This window comes from Anomalospiza imberbis, chromosome 25 (assembly GCF_031753505.1).
Source record: "Anomalospiza imberbis isolate Cuckoo-Finch-1a 21T00152 chromosome 25, ASM3175350v1, whole genome shotgun sequence".
NCBI classification, from domain to species: Eukaryota; Metazoa; Chordata; class Aves; order Passeriformes; family Viduidae; genus Anomalospiza; species Anomalospiza imberbis.
The window spans coordinates 3,872,028-3,891,519 of NC_089705.1; the positions used below are offsets into that span (position 1 = coordinate 3,872,028).

Genomic DNA, 19,492 nt, shown 5'->3' on the forward strand with positions numbered 1-19,492 from the left:
TAATTAGTGTCCTGATGTCATGGGGTCAGGCCTGGGCAGCCCCACGCGCTCCCTGCCACCCCCACCTTGGCCTCCGCCCTCGGGGCTGGAGGAGATCAGAGTCTTCCAACACCACCCAGAGGAGTTCCTGCCCAGCTCCGGCTCCCCGCCAGCATCGCCGCCGGAATCACATCCCAGCGCTGTGCCACAGCCCCCGAGTTGCCGCAGGGTTGGATCTGTCCCTCGGGCCAGCGCAGGGCTTGGTCGCTCCAACCACTGCTCCCTTCCCTGCAGCATCCCGCCCGCTCCCTGGATCCTGCCTGGGAAGGAGAAGGGCCAGCCCCTGCCCTCCCGAGCCTCCCAGGGCTGCCAGTCACCCGCTCCCTCGGCACAGGGAATGCGCTGGAGCAGCCCGGCGGCTATAAATAGAGCGGGAGGCGCAGGCACGTGTGGCCGCAGCACACGCGGGACCCGCGGCCGCCGTGGGGCACGGGCAGGGTGTGGGGCTGCAGCAGCGCCTCGGGGTGGGACAGCCACGGGAGGAGGGTGAAAGCACTGAGCAGGGCAAGAGCAGTGTGGTCCTGCTTCGGGGAGATACCAGCGCTGTGCCGGGAGGATGGAGGGGAGGCCCCACACAGCTGCCACGGAGCACCAGCACTTTATTGCAGGGCAGAGAACCACCACGCTGCCCACGGCACATGCCTCGCATCCCTTCCCTCTGCCAGCACCCCGTGCCCAACGCCGCCGCTAACACGCGCGCAAGGGCCGGGCCGTGCCGGTGACGCTGAACCGCGCGCTCAGCACCTCCGAGGGCGCCCGCGTCTTCTGGCCCGGCTGCTGCCCACCAGCGAAGAGGGTGAAGGTGCCAGGCTCCAGGCGCCAGTCCTGTGCCCAGACCACGCGCTGCTCAGCCAGCACCTGGAAGGACAGCTTGGCCTCCCGGCCGGCCAGCAAGGCCACACGGCGGAAAGCCACCAATTGCCAGCGGGGCACCGGCACGGATGACTGCTCCCAGCGCAGGTACAGCTGCACCACCTGCACGGAGGGATGGGAGTCAGCACAGTGGGACTCCACGGCAGTCCCCTTGCAGGGGGGAGCTCGGGCACATCCGTACCCCGCACAGCCAGATCAGGGCAGAGCAGCTGTGCCCACCTCCTCGCTGTCCCGCAGCCCTGTGTTCTCCAGCACCACAGACACAGAGAGGTTGGCACAGACGGGCAGCACCGGGGGGCTCAGCACCAGGTCCCGATAGTGGAAGGTGGTGTAGGACAGCCCATACCCAAAAGGGTAAAGCGGGGCCTCCTGCCCATAATACCGGTATGTCCGTCCCTCCATGGTGTAGTTCTCCATCGGTGGCACCTGCAGGACAAGGGCCAGTGGAACAGGTGCAGGGCTGGGCAGGCACAGGCAAGAACCACAGCCCTGCATCCTGCAGCTGCTCCAGCCACCAAGGCAGGGAAAGGCTACGGGTGCAACCAGCAGCCCTGGCCTTACCTGGTGCATGCCTGCAGGCCAAGTGGCCGGCAGCCGGCCAGCTGGGCTGGCCCCTGCCTCGCCCAGCAGGACCCTGGCAATGGCCAAGCCGGTGGCCTGGGCAGGGAAGAAACAGGCCAGGATGGCTCCCACGCCGTCATGTGCCTGCGCCCAGCTCACGTCCAGGGGCCCCGCGTTGAACAGCAGCAGAATGACAGGGCGCCCAGCGGCTGCAGGGAGGTGGCTGTCACTGAGAGGCCAGTAGTGGCACTGCTGGGATGGCCCTGGGGTGTCCCATGGATGGGAAACACCTGGGTGGGTTGAGGTCTCACAGAGCCCCTACCTGCCTGCACAGCATCCTGCAGCAGCTCCAGCTGGTGCCCCGGCAGGGACAGGTCACTCCGGTCTTTTGCCTCTGTCTCCACATCTACCCCTGGGTGGGGACAGCCAAGGGAAAGCCCCTTACACCCCTGTGGGCAGACAGGGCAGAGGGGCACTGACCGCCTCAGAGGTGGCTCATGGGCACCCCTCTCTCCCACACCACTCCCCTGCCCCTGGCAGTGCCCACCCAGTGCCCTCCCGCTCCCACCTACCTGTCCCCAGGCAGACCAGCACCACATCAGCTGCCCCCACCACCTTCACCAGCTCTGCCCGCGAGTACCGCTGGCACCGTGGCTCGCTGCAGCCCGCTGTGAAGGTGACATTGGCCCCCAACATCTCCAGGCCCCTCCTGCACCAGGGAAGAGCAGAGGACACAGGGGCAGCTGTGCCCTAGGGTCGGGGCACAATGGAGATAGCCCCCTTGCCTGGCCACCAGCCAAGGGCCAAGCAGCTCCGGCAGCGCCCCTGGACAGTGCCCAGAAGAGGGGAACAGTGACCAGGAGAGGGGGACATGAGGTGGGAGCACGCTGTCTCACCGGGGAGTGTAGATGTACTGAGGCTCTGGCACTGGTGCATAGTCCCCAAACAGTACCCGGGGATTGTCAGCAAAGGGACCCACAACCTGCAGAGGGCAGAGGGGTGAGGGTGGGCACCAGCAGCTCTGTGACACCTGTGTGCCATGGGTGCGGAACCAGCATATTCTCCTGCCCACCACCTTGCAGGGGCTCACCGCGAGGTGCTGGCTGGACAGGTCCTGGGCCCGCAGGGGCAATGTCCCCCGCACATTCTTCAGCAGCACAAAGCTCTTGACAGCAGCTTCCAGTGAGAGGTTGCGGTGCTCGGGGCTCTGCACCACACTCAAGTCCAGGGAACTGTAGGGGTTCATGGCTGGGGGGTCAAACTCCCCCAGACGCATCCGTGTGTAGAAGAGGGGCCGGACTCGGTCACGCAGCATCTGTGGAGACCCCGACCCAAACACCTCAGTTGTGCTTGGCAGGGACAGCCCAGGCTTTCTGCCCACATCCCTGGTCCCACTCCACTCGGCTCACCTGCAGCGTGATGTTGCCCGTGGCCAGAGCCTGAGGGATGTGCATGAAGACGTTGTTCCTCATGCCATAGGAGAGCTCCAGGTTGCAGCCAGCGTTCACCGAGGCTGCGGTGCCAGGGAGAAGGGAGAACTCCCGTCATGGCTGTGCGATGCCTGGGGACTGACCCCACGCCCAGCCCATGAGCTCACCAACTGCTGTCTCCAGGAAGCTGTGAGTATAGTGGTGCCCTAGCATGATGAGCTCCACAGCCCCCTCGTCGCTCACCACGTACCCATCAAACCCCCACTCGCCACGCAGGATGTCCGTCAGCAGCTTCTTGTTGGCACAAGCGGGAACGCCATTGATCCTGTTGGAGAGAGGATGGGGCAGCCGGGAGAGCGGGGCACTGGCCATGCCAGGGGCAGCCCAGCCCACATGGCCCCTGCTGTGCTCCACACCTGTTGTAGCTGCACATGAAGCTGTAGGAGCCAGCACGCACGCATGCCTGGAACTGGGGCAGGAAGGTCATGCGCCAGTCCCGCTCCAGCACCTGCAAGCACCACAGAGTGGGGTCAGCACCTGGAGCGTCCCCTGCCCTATTAACACCCCCTGCTCCGCTGTGCTCACCTTGGCATCGAAGCTTAGCCTGGACACGGGGATGTTCTCAGGGCCTCCGTGCACGCTGAAGTGCTTGCAGCCAGCGCTGGCCTTAACATAACGGGGGTGCTGGCCCTGCAGCCCCTGCACAAAGCTGTGGGCCAGCTCCCCACTCAGGAACGGGTCCTCCCCATAGGTCTCCTGTATGGGGCACAGGTGGGTCACCTCTGGGAGCCCCGTCCCCACATCCCCACAGCCTGGCAAGCCATGGCCATGTCCAGCTGGTCAGCCAGGGTCCTTTGTGGTCCAATCCTAGCCAGGGATCACCCGCCCAAGCTGGCACCTGGTTCCTCCCCCACAGTGGGTGTCTCATGATGTTCAGGACAGGGCTGAAGCAGCTGAGCCCGGTGTGGTCACTGTAGCGGCCAGCAGCAGCAAAGCTGTTGTGCTTGGCTCTCACTTCGGTGGCCGTGGCGTTGGCCACACGGTAGATGAGTTCCGGACTGGAGGGACAGCACAGAGGTGTCAGGGCGACGCAGGCAAGGGGGGAACCTGTCTCACAAGGTCCCATCCCACACCTCCGGTGCCCGATGCTGGTACCTGAAGGCGGCGGCAAGCCCCAACGCCTGCGGGAAAGCCGTGGCCCATCCAGGTGCCTCGCCGTCGCCCCGCAGACACTCCGTGTTCCAGTTGTAGGGCGCGATGCCCAACCGCGGGATGGGGGGCGCGGGGCCGTTCCCCATCGCTCCCCCCCTCGCCACCTGCAGGGCAGCGGCGCTGAGCGGGGAGTCCCGCGGGGACCCCCGGGGAATCTCGCCGCCCCCTCACCTGCAGCACCAGCTCGGCGGGGCTCAGCCGGCCCAGCAGGTCGTCGAGGCGGCGCTGCCAGGGCAGCGAGGGGTCCCAGAAAGGGAAGGGGGGCGGCTGAGCCGGGATCGCCCCCGCTCCCAGCGCCGTGCTTAGCACCAAGACCCGCAGGCCCAGCGCCGCTGCTGGGAGAGCCCCGCGCGGCGCGGCACGGCTCGGCCCCCGGGATTTGCACGGCATGGTACGGCTCGGCCCCCGGGATTTGCACGGCATGGCCCGGCTCGGCCCCCGGGATTTGCACGGCATGGCCCGGCTCGGCTCGGCCCGGCCCCGGCGCTCGGAAGCCCCCGCGATGGGCGCGGCGGGGCGGAGCGCGCTGCAGGCGGTCCTGCGCCCACAGGACGGGGCGGAGCGCGGTAGGACGGGACGGGTCGAGGGGAGACCGGGGCTTTGCCAGGTCCCGGCCGCCCCCCGGGCCGATTTGCGAGATTCACCCCGTGCATCGGGGTCTGTATGCGAGGGGCGGCGAGCCCCGAGCCCCGCGCAGCCCGGCCCCGCCGCGGGGTTTCGGTTCCGCCCGTCTCCCGGAGCATGTCCCGTGTGCGGGCGGGAACCGGCGGAGCCGCCCGGCGCCGTCAGACCGGCTCTCGGTGCCCTCGGCTGCAGCGGGGCCGGCTCGGCCCCTGCCCGGGGCCGGGGAGCAGTAACGGCTCCGCCTGGGGAGGATGTCCTGTGCTCACCGGGCGTTATGGCAGACGCGGACTGAGATGCCAGCGCGGGTGCCCTATGTGTCCCTCATGCCCCCCAGCTCACCAAGGGCTGTGTGTCCCTCATGCCCCCCAGCTCAGCACGGAGGGGCACTGCCAGGGACCTCTGCGGTGACCAGGGACACGGTGTCCTCTTACGTTAGATATTAGGAAAAGGTTCTTCCCCCAGAGGGTGCTGGGCACTGCCCCGGCTCCCCAGGGAATGGGCACGGCCCCAAGGCTGCCAGAGCTCCAGGAGCCTTTGGACAACGCTCTCAGGCACAGAGTGGGATCGTTGGGGTGTCCTCTGCAGGGCCAGGAGCTGGACTCCATGGTCCTTGTGGGTCTGTTCCAACTCAGGGTGTTCTAGGATTCAGTGATCTCCACCAGCACACTGGGGCCACTGTGGTGGGAGAGCACAAGGTGGCATTTGGGACTGGGAGCAGGAGGGGACCTGGCACTGCAGAGCTGGAGACAGGGAGCACAGACATGCCATCAGCTCACTGGCACAATGGAGGTGCTGCTGGCAGCCCCCCAGCCCGGGACAACCACACCAGGCTCCAGTGCCAGGCCCGGTGCCTCGCAGCTGGCCGTGTCCTGGGGATGCAGCCATGTAAGGCAATGCCAGCAGGTCACCGCAGCCCGGCCGGTCCCCACGCTCCTGCTCGGTGGTGACAGCGAGCCACAGCTCCCAGCTGCTGGATTCCTGAGCAGCCAGCAGGAGTGGGGGGGTCCCCCTGTGCCCAGAGCATGTCCTGCCCCCAGCACACCACCCCAGCCGGGTCAGGGCTCAGCACTCACTCAGTGACAGGCCCGGGATGGGGACACAATGGGATAAATAAATAAACAACAGGAGATTAAATAAAGAAGTACACAATGCCAGGCACAGTCTGTCTGGGAGCAGAACCTGGTGCACCGGGGGCCATGCTGGCTTGGGGAGGGTTTGGGGAAGCTGGGTTGTTCCAGGGAATATTCCCTGCAGTTCCTGCAGCCCCAAGCCAGGCTGGTTTCTGTGACACCCTGTCCTTTGCCCTGTTCTTGCGGGGCCATTTGCGGGCCTCACAGGGTGGAAACCCGCTTGTGTTCCACATTGAGCCGCAGCCTAGGGATCCGAGCTTGCCCAATCCTGCCAGCACAGGGCTTGCTTCATCCACCCATGGACACCAGCTGCCCTTTCCCCAGGAATCAGCCCCTGCCGAGCCCCTGGAGCCGGGCAAGGAAGGCACAGGAACAGGCTCTCCAGGGCCTGGCCCTGGCAGAGCTCAAGGAGCGTTCAAACAATGCTCTCAGGAACACGGTGGGGTTGTTGGGGTGTCCTGTGCAGGTCCCTTCCAGCTCGGGACATTCCACCACTCCATCCCAATTCCAAGGTGGCAGCGTGGGACCGAGGCGGGAGCAGGAGCGCAGCCCAGCTGCCCCGGCAAAGGCCCCTTTCCCATGGCGCTGGGGGGCGGCGGGGAGGCCTGCAGGAAGCCGGCAGCACCGGGACCGGCCGTAGCGAGAAGCACCGGCGCCACCATTCCGTCACCGGCCGGGCGGCGGGGCCGGGCCGGGAGCGGCGGGGCGAGACCGGGCCGGGAGCGGCGGGGCCGGGCCGGGCCGGGAGCGGCGGGGCCGGGCCGGGAGCGGCGGGGCCGGGCCGGGCCGGGAGCGGCGGGGCGAGACCGGGCCGGGAGCGGCGGGGCGAGACCGGGCCGGGAGCGGCGGGGCCGGGCCGGGAGCAGCGGGGCGAGGCCGGGCCGGGAGCGGTCGGGCCGGGCCGGGAGCGACGGGGCCGGGCCGGGCCCAGCGCGACCCCGGTGGCGGCGGCGCCACGGTTGCGGCGGGCGGTAGCGCCCCCTGGCGGCGACCGCGACCGTCACCTGACCCCCCCCCCACAGGCCGGGATTGGGCGGTGCCTGTCGATCACGTGACGCGGGGCAGCCCCACCCTGCTGGCGCGCGAGGCACTCTGGGATTTGTAGTCCGGGCGGGCGGGCGGGGCGCGGGCGGCGGCGCGGCGGGGACTGCGTGTCCCGTGGTGCCCCGCGGTGCCCCGGGGGTGCCTTGGTGCCCGCGGCGGACAGAGCGGCCGGGCCGGGCCGACAGACAGACAGACAGACAGACAGACAGACAGACACACACGATGTCGCGGCAGGGAGGGCGCGGCACCGAGAGCAAGAAAATGGTAACGGCGGGGCCGGCGTGGCGAGCGCGCTGGCGTGGGGCACCCGGGGAACCGGCGCGGGGCGGGGGTGGTCGGGCCCGGCCCGCAGCGCCCGGTGCGGCGGGGCCGGGCAGCCATCAGCGGCACCGGGCGCTCCCGTTTTTGGGAAGTTCGCCCCCAAAATGCTTCCCTGGCGTGTCTCGCTCCCCCTCTCCGGCTCATTCCGCCTTATGGGCCCGGCTGAATCAGGCACTGAGAGATGGAGCCCAGAGCTCCAGAGCTGAGCTCGAATTCTGGGTCAAAGCGGGTCGAATTGATTAATTTTTAATGCAAAATGAGTAATTAAAAAAAAAAAAAGCTGGGGTCTTCTCTCTCTTTGGCCTTGACGAGGGGTTGGGTCGGGCTTAGCTGCCCCCTCCTGCCTCTCCACATCCCAGGGGATTCTTTTCTAGGGATTCAGCTCCTTAAATACAACGATTATGTAAAGAATTGTGTTAATTCTGACACTTCCATGGCCATAGAACAGATGCATAGGGTGGAGACTGCACACTGCTCCGCAATGCCAAATAATAAAAGTACTTGGAAAGCTTTGGGCACATCAGTGACATCAAAAGGGCTGAAAACGAAAAAAAAAAATTGTCCAAATCTGAATTTCGGAGTTTGCCCTACTGTAATAGATTAAGTTGCCTTTAATAACAGCATCTCAGCAGTAAGTGAGATCAGCTCTGGCTGTGCTGGGGCTGGTGGTGGCAGGCGACACTGCCATGGCCTCACATGGTGACAGCACCTCGGGCTGGGGACAGCTGGATTCCCTCCATCCATCCCCATCCCCTCCCCAGCTCTGTCTTCACTGAAACGACTGAAACCCTTAAACCCAGCACTACCTGTTCTGCATGCCTGGTAAATTCTCTGCCAAGTCTCTGATTCCAGCTGAGCCAAAGGAACTTCCCCCTTGTCCTTCCAGTGATGTGAATTGCCCGACCTTTCGTTTTCCGAGAGGAAAGCCAAATTTTAAGTAAAACCCCCAAAGAACGTGTCAGTTCTTTAGATCCAAAGTGGGGCAGCAGCTCCAAGCAGCCCTTCTGGTTGTTTCCGTACCTGAAGCATTTTGTCCTTGTGAATGGCAATCCCAGAATCCCAGACTGGTTTGGATTGGAAGGGGCCTTAAAGCTCATCCCATTCCACCCCTGCCATGGGCAGGAACACCTTCCACTGTCCCAGGCTGCTCCAAGCCCTGTCCAGCCTGGCCTTGGACATTCCAGGGATCCAGGAGCAGCCACAGCTGCTCTGGGCACGCTGTGCCAGGGCCTGCTCACCCTCACAGGGAAGAATTTTTTTCCTAATCCAGGAAGAAGACAAGGTGGAATTCCCTGTGTCCTCTACAAACCCAATTTCTCTTTGTTTGGGGGTGTTTCCTCTGTGTGTTTGTTGTGGCTTTTGTGTGAACTTATGGTGATCTGTGTTGTCACTTAACTCTGATCTTGTCTCTTTTCCCTCCCTGCCTGCTGCTGCTTTCATTCTCTAGTATTGGTATTTGCCATTCATTTCACCTTCTGCCTCTCTGCAGCTCATGGTAGGTGACAGATCCCAGGTCAGCCCCTGTGATCCCTCTGCATGCCAAAACTGACAGCAGAAGCCAGTGCTGGGGGTTTGTTTGTTCCCCAAAACGCTTCCTTTCGCAGAGTTTTGTTCTGCAACCCATAATGACCTCATTAATCACTGGTCTGGCTTAATGGCTCCCAAAAAATGCTCTTTGACATCATTTAAGGGTGAGGATTGAAGGTGGTGGCTGGGAGAGGAGAATTTTTCCCTTTTTTTTCACAAATTTTCTGCAAATCTGACAATTGTGCAAAGAAAGCATGAGTGACTTTGGTCCTGGCCAGTCCCAGAGTGGACATGCACAGCACTTGAGTGCTGAGCTGGCCTGGGCTTGGCCTCCCAGAGCCTGTGCTGGGTCTGAGGAGCTGATTTCAATCTGTGAAGCAAATTCTGTGCCTGGACAACTTTCTAGGACCAGATGAGTCCTTTTTGTTGGTACAGAATTTCATAAATCCCTGAGTGGAGGAGCATTTTGGGCCTGTTGAAAGGACCAGAGCTGGAGCCTAATGGGCGCTGCCCACTTGTAACGTGTTCATGAAACAGAGGGAAGAGTTTGAGTCAGATCTCAGCTCTAGGCCAGTGCTTGAGGTAAATTCAGGGCCTTGGCATGGCACCTCCATCAATCCAGAAGGTGTTGGTGTCTTTCCCAAAATCCCAGAATAGTTTGGGTTGAAAAGGATCTTAAAACTCATCCAGTTCCACCCCCTTCCAAAGGCAGGGGCACCTTCTAGTAGACCAGGTTCCTCCAAGCCCTGTTCTGAGGAGAATGAAGTTGTTGCCAGAACTGGAGCTGGAATCTCTCCTTATTGAAGTGGAGCTGGGATCTCTCCTTATTAAAGTGGAGCTGGGATCTCTCCTTATTAAAGTGGAGCTGGGATCTCTCCTTATTGAAGTGGAGCTGGGATCTCTCCTTATTAAAGTGGAGCTGGGATCTCTCCTTATTAAAGTGGAGCTGGGATCTCTCCTTATTAAAGTGGAGCTGGGATCTCTCCTTATTGAAGTGGAGCTGGGATCTCTCCTTATTGAAGTGGAGCTGGGATCTCTCCTTATTGAAGTGGAGCTGGGATCTCTCCTTATTAAAGTGGAGCTGGGATCTCTCCTTATTAAAGTGGAGCTGGGATCTCTCCTTATTAAAGTGGAGCTGGGATCTCTCCTTATTAAAGTGGAGCTGGGATCTCTCCTTATTAAAGTGGAGCTGGGATCTCTCCTTATTAAGCACCAGATTCCTTTGAGACAGCAGGTCCCTGTTCCCCTCTCCGTGCCGAGGGTGGCGGCGCTGGACTCGGAGGCAGCGGAGCCCGGGCGGGTTCTGTTGGGTGAATCCCTTTTCCTGTGTGCAGAACTCGGAGCTGTTCACGCTGACCTACGGCGCCCTGGTGACCCAGCTCTGCAAGGACTACGAGAACGACGACGATGTCAACAAGCAGCTGGACAAAATGTGAGTGCAGGCACAAGTGGGAGTGGGTTTGCCGTGTGGGAGCAGGGATCACAGCAGGGATTGGTGCCTCAGGTTTGAGCTTTTATATTTTTAACATTCTGTGCTGCTTTAGTGTGTGGTTCTGAGCTTCATGTTAAGGGATGGTGAGCTCTCTTCACAGAGTAAGGAGACAAAACAATTCCTGTCCTAGCTTAGGACCAAGGACAGCCTATTGGAAATCAGGCAACCCCTGACGGGAAGAAATGCTGATGTCTGCTCCAGATCAGAAGGCTGAAGGATAGCTTTATTAAAACTATACTATATTACATTAATACACTATTTAAAGAGATACTGTACTATTCTACATACTTACTTCTTACTTACCTGTCTAACTAACTCAAACTCGTGACTCTGCTGAGAGCCCAACACAGCTGGGTCCCATTGGTCACTGACCCCAAACAACCTTCACCAGGATCCAACCCAGCAGTCACCCCAGGTGAACAATCTCCACACCACATTCCACATGGGCAAAACAAAGGAGCAGAGATAAAGATTGTTTTCTCTTCTTCTCTCTGTGCTTCTCCTGAGAGACAGAATTGTGTCTCTGTGTCCAGAGAATGGGAATGTCACAGACAACTGATCCAAATCTCAGGCCCAAGAGCAGAAACAATGTGGACTGAAGAGAGAAAAACAAGAAGGATGGGACTTCATAACCTAAAGCTGTAACTGGACAATTAACTCAAACATGCTAATAGACCAGAACTTATAAAAGGGAGAGACCTCGTGACCAGTCATCTGTTTTTTGTGACCATTTTGGTTCATCTTGGGTCTAGCCCTGGCTGGGCTCTTGTGCTGCCCAAGGTGGATCCATTGAGGACTTTTAATAAATCCCTACTTTATTATTTAACTCTGTCCAGCCTCTGTTCTAGGGCAGTCTTCTCAAGGCATCAGGATCACAGCAGGGATCACAGCCACATCCCTGTGTGCTGCTCCAGGAACAAAACCCTGGCAGGCTGAAGTTACTTAACACTGACATTTCTCAGATTAGACTTTGCTTCTTCACTCTCTTCTTTTATCAATATTTGTAGTCTTTCTAAAGCTGTTGCTCTGGTCCCTTCACAGGGGTTACAACATCGGTGTCCGACTCATCGAGGACTTCCTGGCCCGTTCCAATGTTGGGAGGTGCCACGATTTCCGTGAAACTGCAGATGTTATAGCAAAGGTAAATGTCTGAGCACAGCTTTATCAGGTTTTTTGGGGGGTTTTGCATGTGAGGATGGAATATTTGCTACTCACAGGACTGTTCTGGGAGTTTGATGAAGATTTTGGGGAGGGAAAAAAAAAAAGCTTTAGCCCAAGTACTGCTGGCTGGTGGGAACTGGAAGAGAGGAGAGATGTTTGCAAACCCCTTGAATAATTTTACAAAATCAAAGCTGTGCTGTTGCCTCACCTGTTCTTATTACTCCTGTTTGCCACAACAGATTGCATTTAAAATGTACCTGGGCATCACTCCGAGCATCACCAACTGGAGTCCTGGGGGTGACGAGTTCTCCCTGATCCTGGAAAACAACCCCTTGGTGGACTTTGTGGAGCTTCCTGACAACCACTCAACCCTCATCTACTCCAACCTGCTCTGTGGGGTGCTGCGAGGTGCCCTGGAAATGGTGAGCCACATTTCCCTTCCCTTGGGATGGGTGTATGGACAGCCAGGTGTCAGCAGATACTTGAATTCTGGTTTGTGTTCGTGACTTCTGGGTTTGCTTTGGACTTGAAACACATTCCCAGGAGAAGGGCAGAGCTGCAGGAGCACTTGGCTGCTGTCATGTGTGGCAGCTGAGGCCCAGAGGTGGTGCCTGAGCCCTTTGAGCTCACAACCCAGGTTCAAGCACATCTGAGTTTGTATGAAGCTCCAAAATCCTCACTCTGCAACTGCTGTGAGCCCTAACTGGGAATGGGCTGGGACAAGAGAACAGCTGTGTCTCAAATTTAGCACTATGTAGAGCCCTGTATGTCATGTCATGCTCTTAGAGCCCCTAAGCTGGTGCTCCAGGAGCATTCAGTCCCTGGAGAAGCTGCTGTGAAGAGGGAGTTACCAGCTGCTCTCCGCTCTTCCCTCACTTAGGTGCAGATGGCTGTCGATGTGAAGTTTGTCCAGGACACCCTGAAGGGCGACAGCGTCACAGAAATACGGATGAAGTTCCTCAGGAGGATTGAAGACAACCTTCCAGCTGGGGAAGAGTGAACCACAGCCCCATCTCCCTGGGGACTGGAGGGACCAGCTGGGTTTGGCCATTAGCTTTCCTCACAGATCCATAGGGATCTCCTGCCCCTGCACACTCAGACTGACTCACTGACTGTCTCAGATGTTGTTTTCTTCTACTCTCACTTCCATCCTCTGTAGAAGATGATTGGTTGCTGTTTATTTCCCAGGTTCATTCTGAAGCTTTTTCATCAGGTGATGTCCTTTTCCCTCCCCCTGTGGGCTTCCTACGCTCAGTTTCCAATTTTGACCTGGGCTGTGTGAGAACAACTGCTCACACTCCAGGAGAGCTCCGGTCTCTTTGCATCTGCATCGGTGTTGGAGGGCCAGAATTGGAGACCAAGCTACAAGAGCCCACTTGATTCCCTGCTAAACCCTGTCCTTCCTTAAATGAGGTGTTTTAAATCCATTTGGAGATGTGTGTAGTGTTTCTGTAGATCAAACTGGCTTCCTGCACTTGATTCTCAAGTCACTGGCAAATGCAGGCTTGATCCAAAGGGGTGGCTGGGTAGAGCTGTTGGAGTGCTGCCACCAGGGCAGGGGCTCAGGGGGCTTTGACACCACAGAAATCTGGGAATCCCATGGCCTTTCCATTGTCCCTCCCCTAGAAGCCTCACCTTGGGAGGGGAGGAGGTCAGACTCCAGTGGAGCAGTGGGAACTATTTTACATGGAGAAAGAGTGGCTTAAATGGCATGGGTGCTCCACAGTGGGCACAGCCCAGGGCTGCATGGGGAGTCATGGAGTGAGGACAAAAGTCAGGCTGGGAGGTGTTAAAGACATTTCAGGCTCTCTTCTGCTGTTGGGGGATGTAAAGGCTGCATGGTGTGAAGGCAGTGCCGGGGTTTGTTCTCACTGGTGTTCAGGCTACAGTAGAATTACTTGACCTGTGGCACTTTCTGATCTCAAAAATAAATGCATAAACAAGTATTAGATAACAAAAAGCAAGAGATTGGAACATCAGCTTCCTCTACCACCCAGAGCCAGAGAGCACAGTCAGGCATTGGGTTCCCAAATCACTTTACGTAGCATGAAGGCACAGCCCCTCGAGGTCTTTGTGAGCTCCAGAATTTGTGTGGGTTGATGCCCGAATGTGAGGTGAGAGGGAGCAACCCACTGCTTGTGCTGCTCTTTTTTGGCTTTTCTGGAGGAAATTGGGTCATCTGGCACTGGATGGCTCACCTTGTCCCTTTTTTGCCCCAGAGGGTCCCTTTGGATGCCCCGTGTGACGTGTGCCCTGTGAGGGGACAGTGAGTGGCTGTAAGAGCAGAGGCATGGCGGTGGCCCAGCGGTGGCAGGTGGGTGTTGGTGGCAGAGGTGCCACATGGTCACGTGGCAGAGCTCAAAACCATCCCTTATTTCTCATTGTTGACCATTCCAAGTCACTTTAAAGCTGCATTTTAGGAGCAACTGCATTAAAAGAATCGCGGTGTCAATTCTTTGCTCTCCTCTTGCCTGTGTTCTGGTGGTGGGTGCTGGCAGGGTGACAGGGTGCCCAGGGCTGGCAGGGTGACAGCAGCACTGCCCCAAGAATTCCTGGCTGCTGGCAGGTCTGGAGGAACCTGCCCAGCATTCCACACACGGAGGGACTGGGGGCAGACACTCAGTGTGGCTGGCTTGGGGGTCTGTGAATCCACTGTGTGCTCAGTGGCTGCGACTCTGCCACCAGCCCGAGGCAGCTGCTGCAGAGCCAAAACTCTCTGTGGGCATTTACAGTGGCAAAAAAAATCACCCGGAGGGGCATCTGATCCTCCTCTGCTGCCAGCCTGGTGCTGCTCCGTGCCTGGCATCAGCTGTGTAGTGCTGCTGCCAGGAGCGTGGAGACAAGGAACAGCAAGGGCTGCTCTCCAGGAGCAGTTCTGTGCTTCCCTTTCTTGTGTAAGTGCTCCCCAGGAGCCCTGCTCTGGTGGGACCTCTGCTCTGTGCTCGTGGGCATTCCCTTCTCTGGGGTCACCCTGCAGTCACACTCCATCCCGGGCACTGAGTGCCCAGGCCTGTGCTGTGACCTCTGCCAGCCCTGAGGATGGGGAAGTGGCAGCTTTTGCAATAAAGTGGTTTTTTTTCCTCTGGAGCTGGTGAGCACTACGTGCTGCCAGCCTGGCCAGGAGCAGGAGCCAGCCAGGGCAGCCCCAAACAGCCCCAACATGCACCCGGCTCCTGAGGCTGTGTCCCAGAGGGTCTGGGGGGGAGTGAGATCCCTTGTCCTCACCCCTGCAGAGAGTGGATCCCGGACTCCTGCTCCCAGCCCCTTGGGAATTCAAGTAATTTGCTGGGGCGACAGGGTCAAAACCAGCCCAGACCTTCTGGAAGAACAAAAAGCAGAAATTGCATTAAGTAAATTAAAACTGTCTACTACTGAGCAGCTCGCTGCAGACAAGGGAGAATATGCAAAAAGCTCTGTTTGAAACCTACTAAATATTACCATGTGCTGTTTATAGGAAACAAATGGGGAAAGGCATCTGCATCAATAAACCCCAACGTGGCTGGGCTTGGACTGAAGCCTTTCCACGGCTCTGGGTTATTGAATACCCGTTGCTTTCATGTGGTGCCAGCCCTGACCCCTGACACATACTGCGGAGGGGAAAGTTGACTTGTGGGAATAATAGACATTCCTAGGGAGCGATTTAACCTGGCAGGAAAAGAGGCGACTTCCAGCCTCTCACATCCCTGTGTGATATTGGAGATGACAATAGCAACAAGGCAAGGGGGGGGACAGGGGACATGGGTTGGGAGCGGTGCTGGAGAGCGATTCTGCAGGACCCAGTGCCAGGGGTGAGCCCCCATCCAGCCCCGTGTGCCCTCACCAGCCTGGGCACCCCACGGTGGCATCAGCCACAGCACCGTGTCCCAGCCACATCCCAGGCTCCCACAGCAGCAGGATGCAAGAGCTTTGGTTGCTGCAGTGCCTGTGGAGGTGGAAGGAGCTTTCCAGCCCTTGTCCCCCTCCTGCAGCAAAGTGGGACGTTGGCTGGTGCCCCGATGGTGCATGAAGGTCAATGTGTGACTCACAGGGTCCAAGGTGAGGGTTTAAACCAGTTCATGTCCCCAGCATGGGGACAATCTGGCCAGTGTTGGAAAACCTGGACAACCTGCCTGCTGCTCCTGGCTGGTGGCAAGCCCCAGCCACACTCCCCACTCTTGCACCAGCCACGAGCAGGTGGTTCTTTCTCTACTCTCCAGTGGGAAGCAGAGCTCCCAGCCCCGCTCCTGTCACCCAAAAATAAGGTGGGTGACATCCCTGGGCACTGTCCAGACCCCACAATCCAGAATTTGCTGAGGGGACAGGGATGGTGCTGGGAGAAGATCCTGGATGGGACAAGAGAATCTCTCTGGGAAAGAAGTGTTTCCGGGCTGGTGTCCTCATTGCCGGGGCAGCTCCCACAGCTTTCAGCCAGATGTGCTTGGCCAGGGTGCTGGGCACTCGCTGAGGCTGTGCAGAGGGTGTTTCACCCACAAGGGCTCGTGCACTGGGGACGGGGCTTGTTGGCCTGGCTGGCACGGTGCCAGTGGCCCCAGGCAGCCAAGGTGAGGGTGGAGACAGGAGGGACAGACAGGTACCAGCCCCTCAGGGGGCTCTGGCCCTGTGTCCTAAGCACCTGCCACATGCAGCTGTGCGACACTCGGGGTGTGGGTACCACTCGGGTGCAGATCCAGCTCCCCCCAGGTGCCCAGCTGTGGCTGACCTGGCTGAGCATCTCCCCGTGCTTGGCACCACACGGGCACCAAATCCATGAGAACATGTCCTCTGGCTGATAAGGATCTGGTGAGTCTGGGTACCTGGATGTTTCTGTAACCCTTCCTGGGCCCCTGGGCTAGCTGCAACGCGTGTTTGGCTACCCTGGAAGCGCAGGCAGCTGACAAAATCCTCTCTCAAGGCACGGCAACGCTGCATCCCCCTGCCCTGGCCCAAATGCAGTTTGCCAAAGCTGGGAATGCCTCTGGAGCAGCAGCTCCGGGTCAGGGCAGCCCTTTGGCGATGCTCCTTGGCTCCCGCCCTCCCGCAGCATCCCTTGCCAGGGCGAGGAAGAGGAGGAGGCGTCTGCAGTTCCTCCCTCGGGTCAGAGGACACAGGAGCAGCCCCGGCAGCGCTGCTCGGAGCTGAGCCACATTCTGGTGGCGTTTGGTATTTGGGGTGAAGGGAAGGAAGCTCCATTGTTCCTCTTTTATTGTTTTGTGTTTCCTAAGCGCGATCGGCACCCTCCTCCCACGCTCTGCCCGGCTGCGGAGCGGATCCAGCGCTGTGAAAGCAGCGCTGCGCCGGAGGCGGCTGCTGGCTCCCGGGCGAAGGGAAATGCAGGGACATCGTCCTTGCCACGGGCAGGGATGGCGAGCGGCTGCGGCAGGGACAGGACTCATGCCAGTGTCCTCCTGCCCTGCTCAGGCCCGTGCTCCCGGCTCTCCGTGGTGCTTTGGGGCAGCTCACACCAGCTGCAGGGAAGGGCTGGTCCGGTCGCAAGGAAGGAGGGTGACATTGGCCACGCCACCATTCCCAGCCCCATGGTGTGACATTCACATTCTCTAGACAGAGAGACATAATTCTGTCTCTCAAGAGAAACACAGAAAGAAAGAAGAGAAAACAATCTTTATGTCTACTCCTTTGTTTTCCCCATATAGAATTTAGTATAAAGATTATTTACCTAAAATAATTAAATTCTAGTAAAAGTTGTTTAAGTTCAATAGCCAATCAAATCCAACTGTATCTCAAACTCTCAACAAACAATCACAAGTTTACTAGTTAGCTAATAAATAAATAAAAAGTAAATATGTAAAATAAGATAATCTCTCTTTAAATAAAATATTAATATAATATAGTATAGTTTTAATAAAACTATCCTGCAAACCTCTAATCTAAAACCAACATGATCATTTCTTCCCAGCTGGGGGTGCCTTTTTTGCTGTACCATGGCATGACCCAGTGAGGACACCAGTGCAGTCCAGTCCCCCATACCTCCTTCCACCCCACACCCCCAAACCCCAATAACTCCAACCACGGCGCCACTGTCCCACCAGCAGCCCCTTCATTCCCTCTGGAAACCAGGATGTGCAGGATGTGGCACGGGGACACGGTGTCCCGTGGGGCCGGGATCCCCCCAAAACTGCTGGAGCGCCCGTGGGATGGCAACAGCTCAGCTTTGCACCGTGAACCCCGAAGCCACGAGCTCACTGGGCCCTAGGAACCCCAGGGCAGCAGGGCAGTGCCACTCCAGCCTTCCTGAATCTCCACAGATGGATTTCCATTTTGCCAGCTGCAGCCAGGGCTCTGCACCGTGGCTTTGCCCAGAGGCAGCTCGGGAAGCTGCTGGTGCTGAGCAGCCTTGGCCCACAACGAGAGCCAGAAACAGGCAGGAATTTCGATGAGAAATGTTTGTTTTCTTTTAAAATAGTTTTAATTGTGGCTTCCGAGTAAGGGAGCCTCTGGAATGGTCGCTCTTTCCCTGAGCCTGTGGTGAATGAGGGGTTTGGGGCTGAATCTCTGGCAAAAGCAGGTTTGATATAATTTTGTGACTGTATTTCTTCTGGTGTAGATAAATCATACCAAGAAAAATAGGATTAAAAACAGTCTACAATGAATTAGGTGGAAATGGGAAGAGGAAAAAGGAAGGCAGGAAAAAGCCAGGAATGCAAGGGGGTAAAGGACACTCCCAAGCTGAGTCACCAGGCACAGAGAGGATGCCCTTACTAAATTTAGCCTCGGATTGGATCACTGGATTAAGTCTAAAGGATTTACCAACACTTAATCATAACAATACCTCATTAACACAGCAATAGCAGCACTTGATCAGTTGAATAATTTTACTCATACAAAATGACTCAAATGGGATTTTCTATAACCATCACTCTAATTGAATTATAAATATAAAGTAGCAACATCCATAATGTGCACGCACATGGGTCTAAAGAGCCTGCACAAAGGAGCAGACCTGTGAGAAATTCCCCTCCAGTTCAGCAAAATACTCACACTGATGCATCTTCTCAAGGGTGGAAGGTAGAGCCCCGTGGGGTGCGGGGTATCAGCCCAGGCTCTGTCATCATCATTGGTCCTCTGGGGGTCGCAGGCAGGATGAGCTCCAAGAGGAATTCTGCTCTGAGGGAGACGCTGGCGCAGCTGCTGCAGCCCGGGAGAGCTCAAAGTGGTCACTCAGGACCACTGGCTGCAGGGCTGTGAGGTGGTGACTGATTTCAGGCATCAGTGGATTCCCATCCTAGGCACAATCCCAATTGGTAGCTATGGGAATTTTCCTCGAAGTGTCCAATAACTAAAATATGATTCCACTCAAGCTGTTTGTCAGCAGAAAAATAAAGTCTTGAGGCTGTTTGTGAGAGAAAACAGGAGCTCCTGAGAGATCAGGAATTCTGGGAGCAGAGCGGGTTTCTGATAAGCTCAAGGGGAGCCACCTGCCCAGAAAACATTAATTAAAATGGACACCTAATGAGCCAGGCTGTCCCTGATCTCATCCCAACCCCCAACCCCAATCCCATCCCCAACCCCATCCTGTCCTTGCCATGGCAAGTGGCTCACCACAAGCAGGACTGGGCCAGATGCCTGGATGACCGGGGATGGCTGCAGTCAAGACTTCCAAACAGTCCAGTTAATAGAGAAATGAGAAAACAATTTGAGAATTTAAAACCAATCCCCTCCCTGAATGAAGCGAAGCCCCAGACGTTCCTTGCAGCCCCAGGATCCCGCTGGCTTCTCCCTGCCCGTCACACAGACACAGGAGCTGACTCGGGGAAAGTGCTTGCCAGAACAATGTCTCTTTTTACAGCAAAAAAATATTGATTTTATTTTAATTAGTGCTAGCGCTGACATCCCAGAGCTCAGGGAGAAGTTGCCAGGCACTGGGCTGGCTCTGCCCTGGGCTGTGGCTCCTCGTCCCTGTCCCATGGCAGGCACAGAGCCCCCCAGAGCTGCCCGCGTGCCCCGGCTGGAGCCAGCGCCTGCCCGGGGCTGGGACCAGCACTGTGGCCTCTTGCCCAAGCTCTCGGCCAGGGCTGTCACTGCTCCCCAGGCCCGGCAGCGCCGAGCCATTGCTGGGAAGGCTCTTGAGCAAGATGCCACCG

The 19,492-nt window shown here is 58.0% G+C and overlaps 2 protein-coding genes across 4 annotated transcripts; one reads left to right on the forward strand and one right to left on the reverse strand.

Annotated features, from left to right (window-relative positions):
* Positions 1 to 686: 686 nt before the first annotated feature.
* On the reverse strand, positions 687 to 4,604 carry LOC137462304 (uncharacterized). The gene is made up of 14 exons (XM_068172515.1): positions 4,287 to 4,604; positions 4,059 to 4,219; positions 3,802 to 3,961; positions 3,489 to 3,659; positions 3,320 to 3,411; positions 3,071 to 3,228; positions 2,883 to 2,986; positions 2,564 to 2,788; positions 2,370 to 2,455; positions 2,046 to 2,182; positions 1,796 to 1,885; positions 1,474 to 1,682; positions 1,132 to 1,338; positions 687 to 1,014 (listed from the first exon to the last, which is right to left on the reverse strand). Exons 1-14 carry the CDS (start codon positions 4,569 to 4,571, stop codon positions 727 to 729), a joined length of 2,373 nt encoding a protein of 790 aa, XP_068028616.1. The 5' UTR covers positions 4,572 to 4,604; the 3' UTR covers positions 687 to 726.
* A 1,548-nt stretch (positions 4,605 to 6,152) lies between these two features.
* On the forward strand, positions 6,153 to 13,869 carry TRAPPC3 (trafficking protein particle complex subunit 3). 3 transcript variants are annotated; one of them, XM_068172529.1, is made up of 6 exons: positions 7,121 to 7,177; positions 8,682 to 8,729; positions 10,096 to 10,193; positions 11,295 to 11,394; positions 11,654 to 11,836; positions 12,295 to 12,841. In XM_068172529.1, exons 1-6 carry the CDS (start codon positions 7,136 to 7,138, stop codon positions 12,412 to 12,414), a joined length of 591 nt encoding a protein of 196 aa, XP_068028630.1. In that variant the 5' UTR covers positions 7,121 to 7,135; the 3' UTR covers positions 12,415 to 12,841. The 3 variants fall into 3 exon arrangements, with proteins under 3 accessions (XP_068028629.1, XP_068028631.1, XP_068028630.1); XM_068172528.1 differs by lacking the exons at positions 7,121 to 7,177; positions 8,682 to 8,729 and adding an exon at positions 6,153 to 6,308 and having other exon boundaries at positions 12,295 to 13,869; XM_068172530.1 differs by lacking the exon at positions 8,682 to 8,729 and having other exon boundaries at positions 7,010 to 7,177.
* The last annotated feature ends 5,623 nt before the right edge of the window (positions 13,870 to 19,492 follow it).

Coding starts and splice junctions, on each gene's coding strand:
- LOC137462304 (XM_068172515.1), bottom strand. CDS start 4,571: ATGCCGTGCAAATCCCGGGGGCCGAGCCGGGCCATGCCGTGCAAATCC. Junction 2,183..2,369: donor CAGTACATCTACACTCCCCG/GTGAGACAGCGT, acceptor TCCCTGGTGCAG/GAGGGGCCTGGAGATGTTGG. Junction 1,339..1,473: donor GGCCTGCAGGCATGCACCAG/GTAAGGCCAGGG, acceptor CTTGTCCTGCAG/GTGCCACCGATGGAGAACTA.
- TRAPPC3 (XM_068172528.1), top strand. CDS start 6,168: ATGGACACCAGCTGCCCTTTCCCCAGGAATCAGCCCCTGCCGAGCCCC. Junction 6,309..10,095: donor ACAATGCTCTCAGGAACACG/GTGGGGTTGTTG, acceptor TCCTGTGTGCAG/AACTCGGAGCTGTTCACGCT. Junction 11,395..11,653: donor CTGCAGATGTTATAGCAAAG/GTAAATGTCTGA, acceptor TTGCCACAACAG/ATTGCATTTAAAATGTACCT.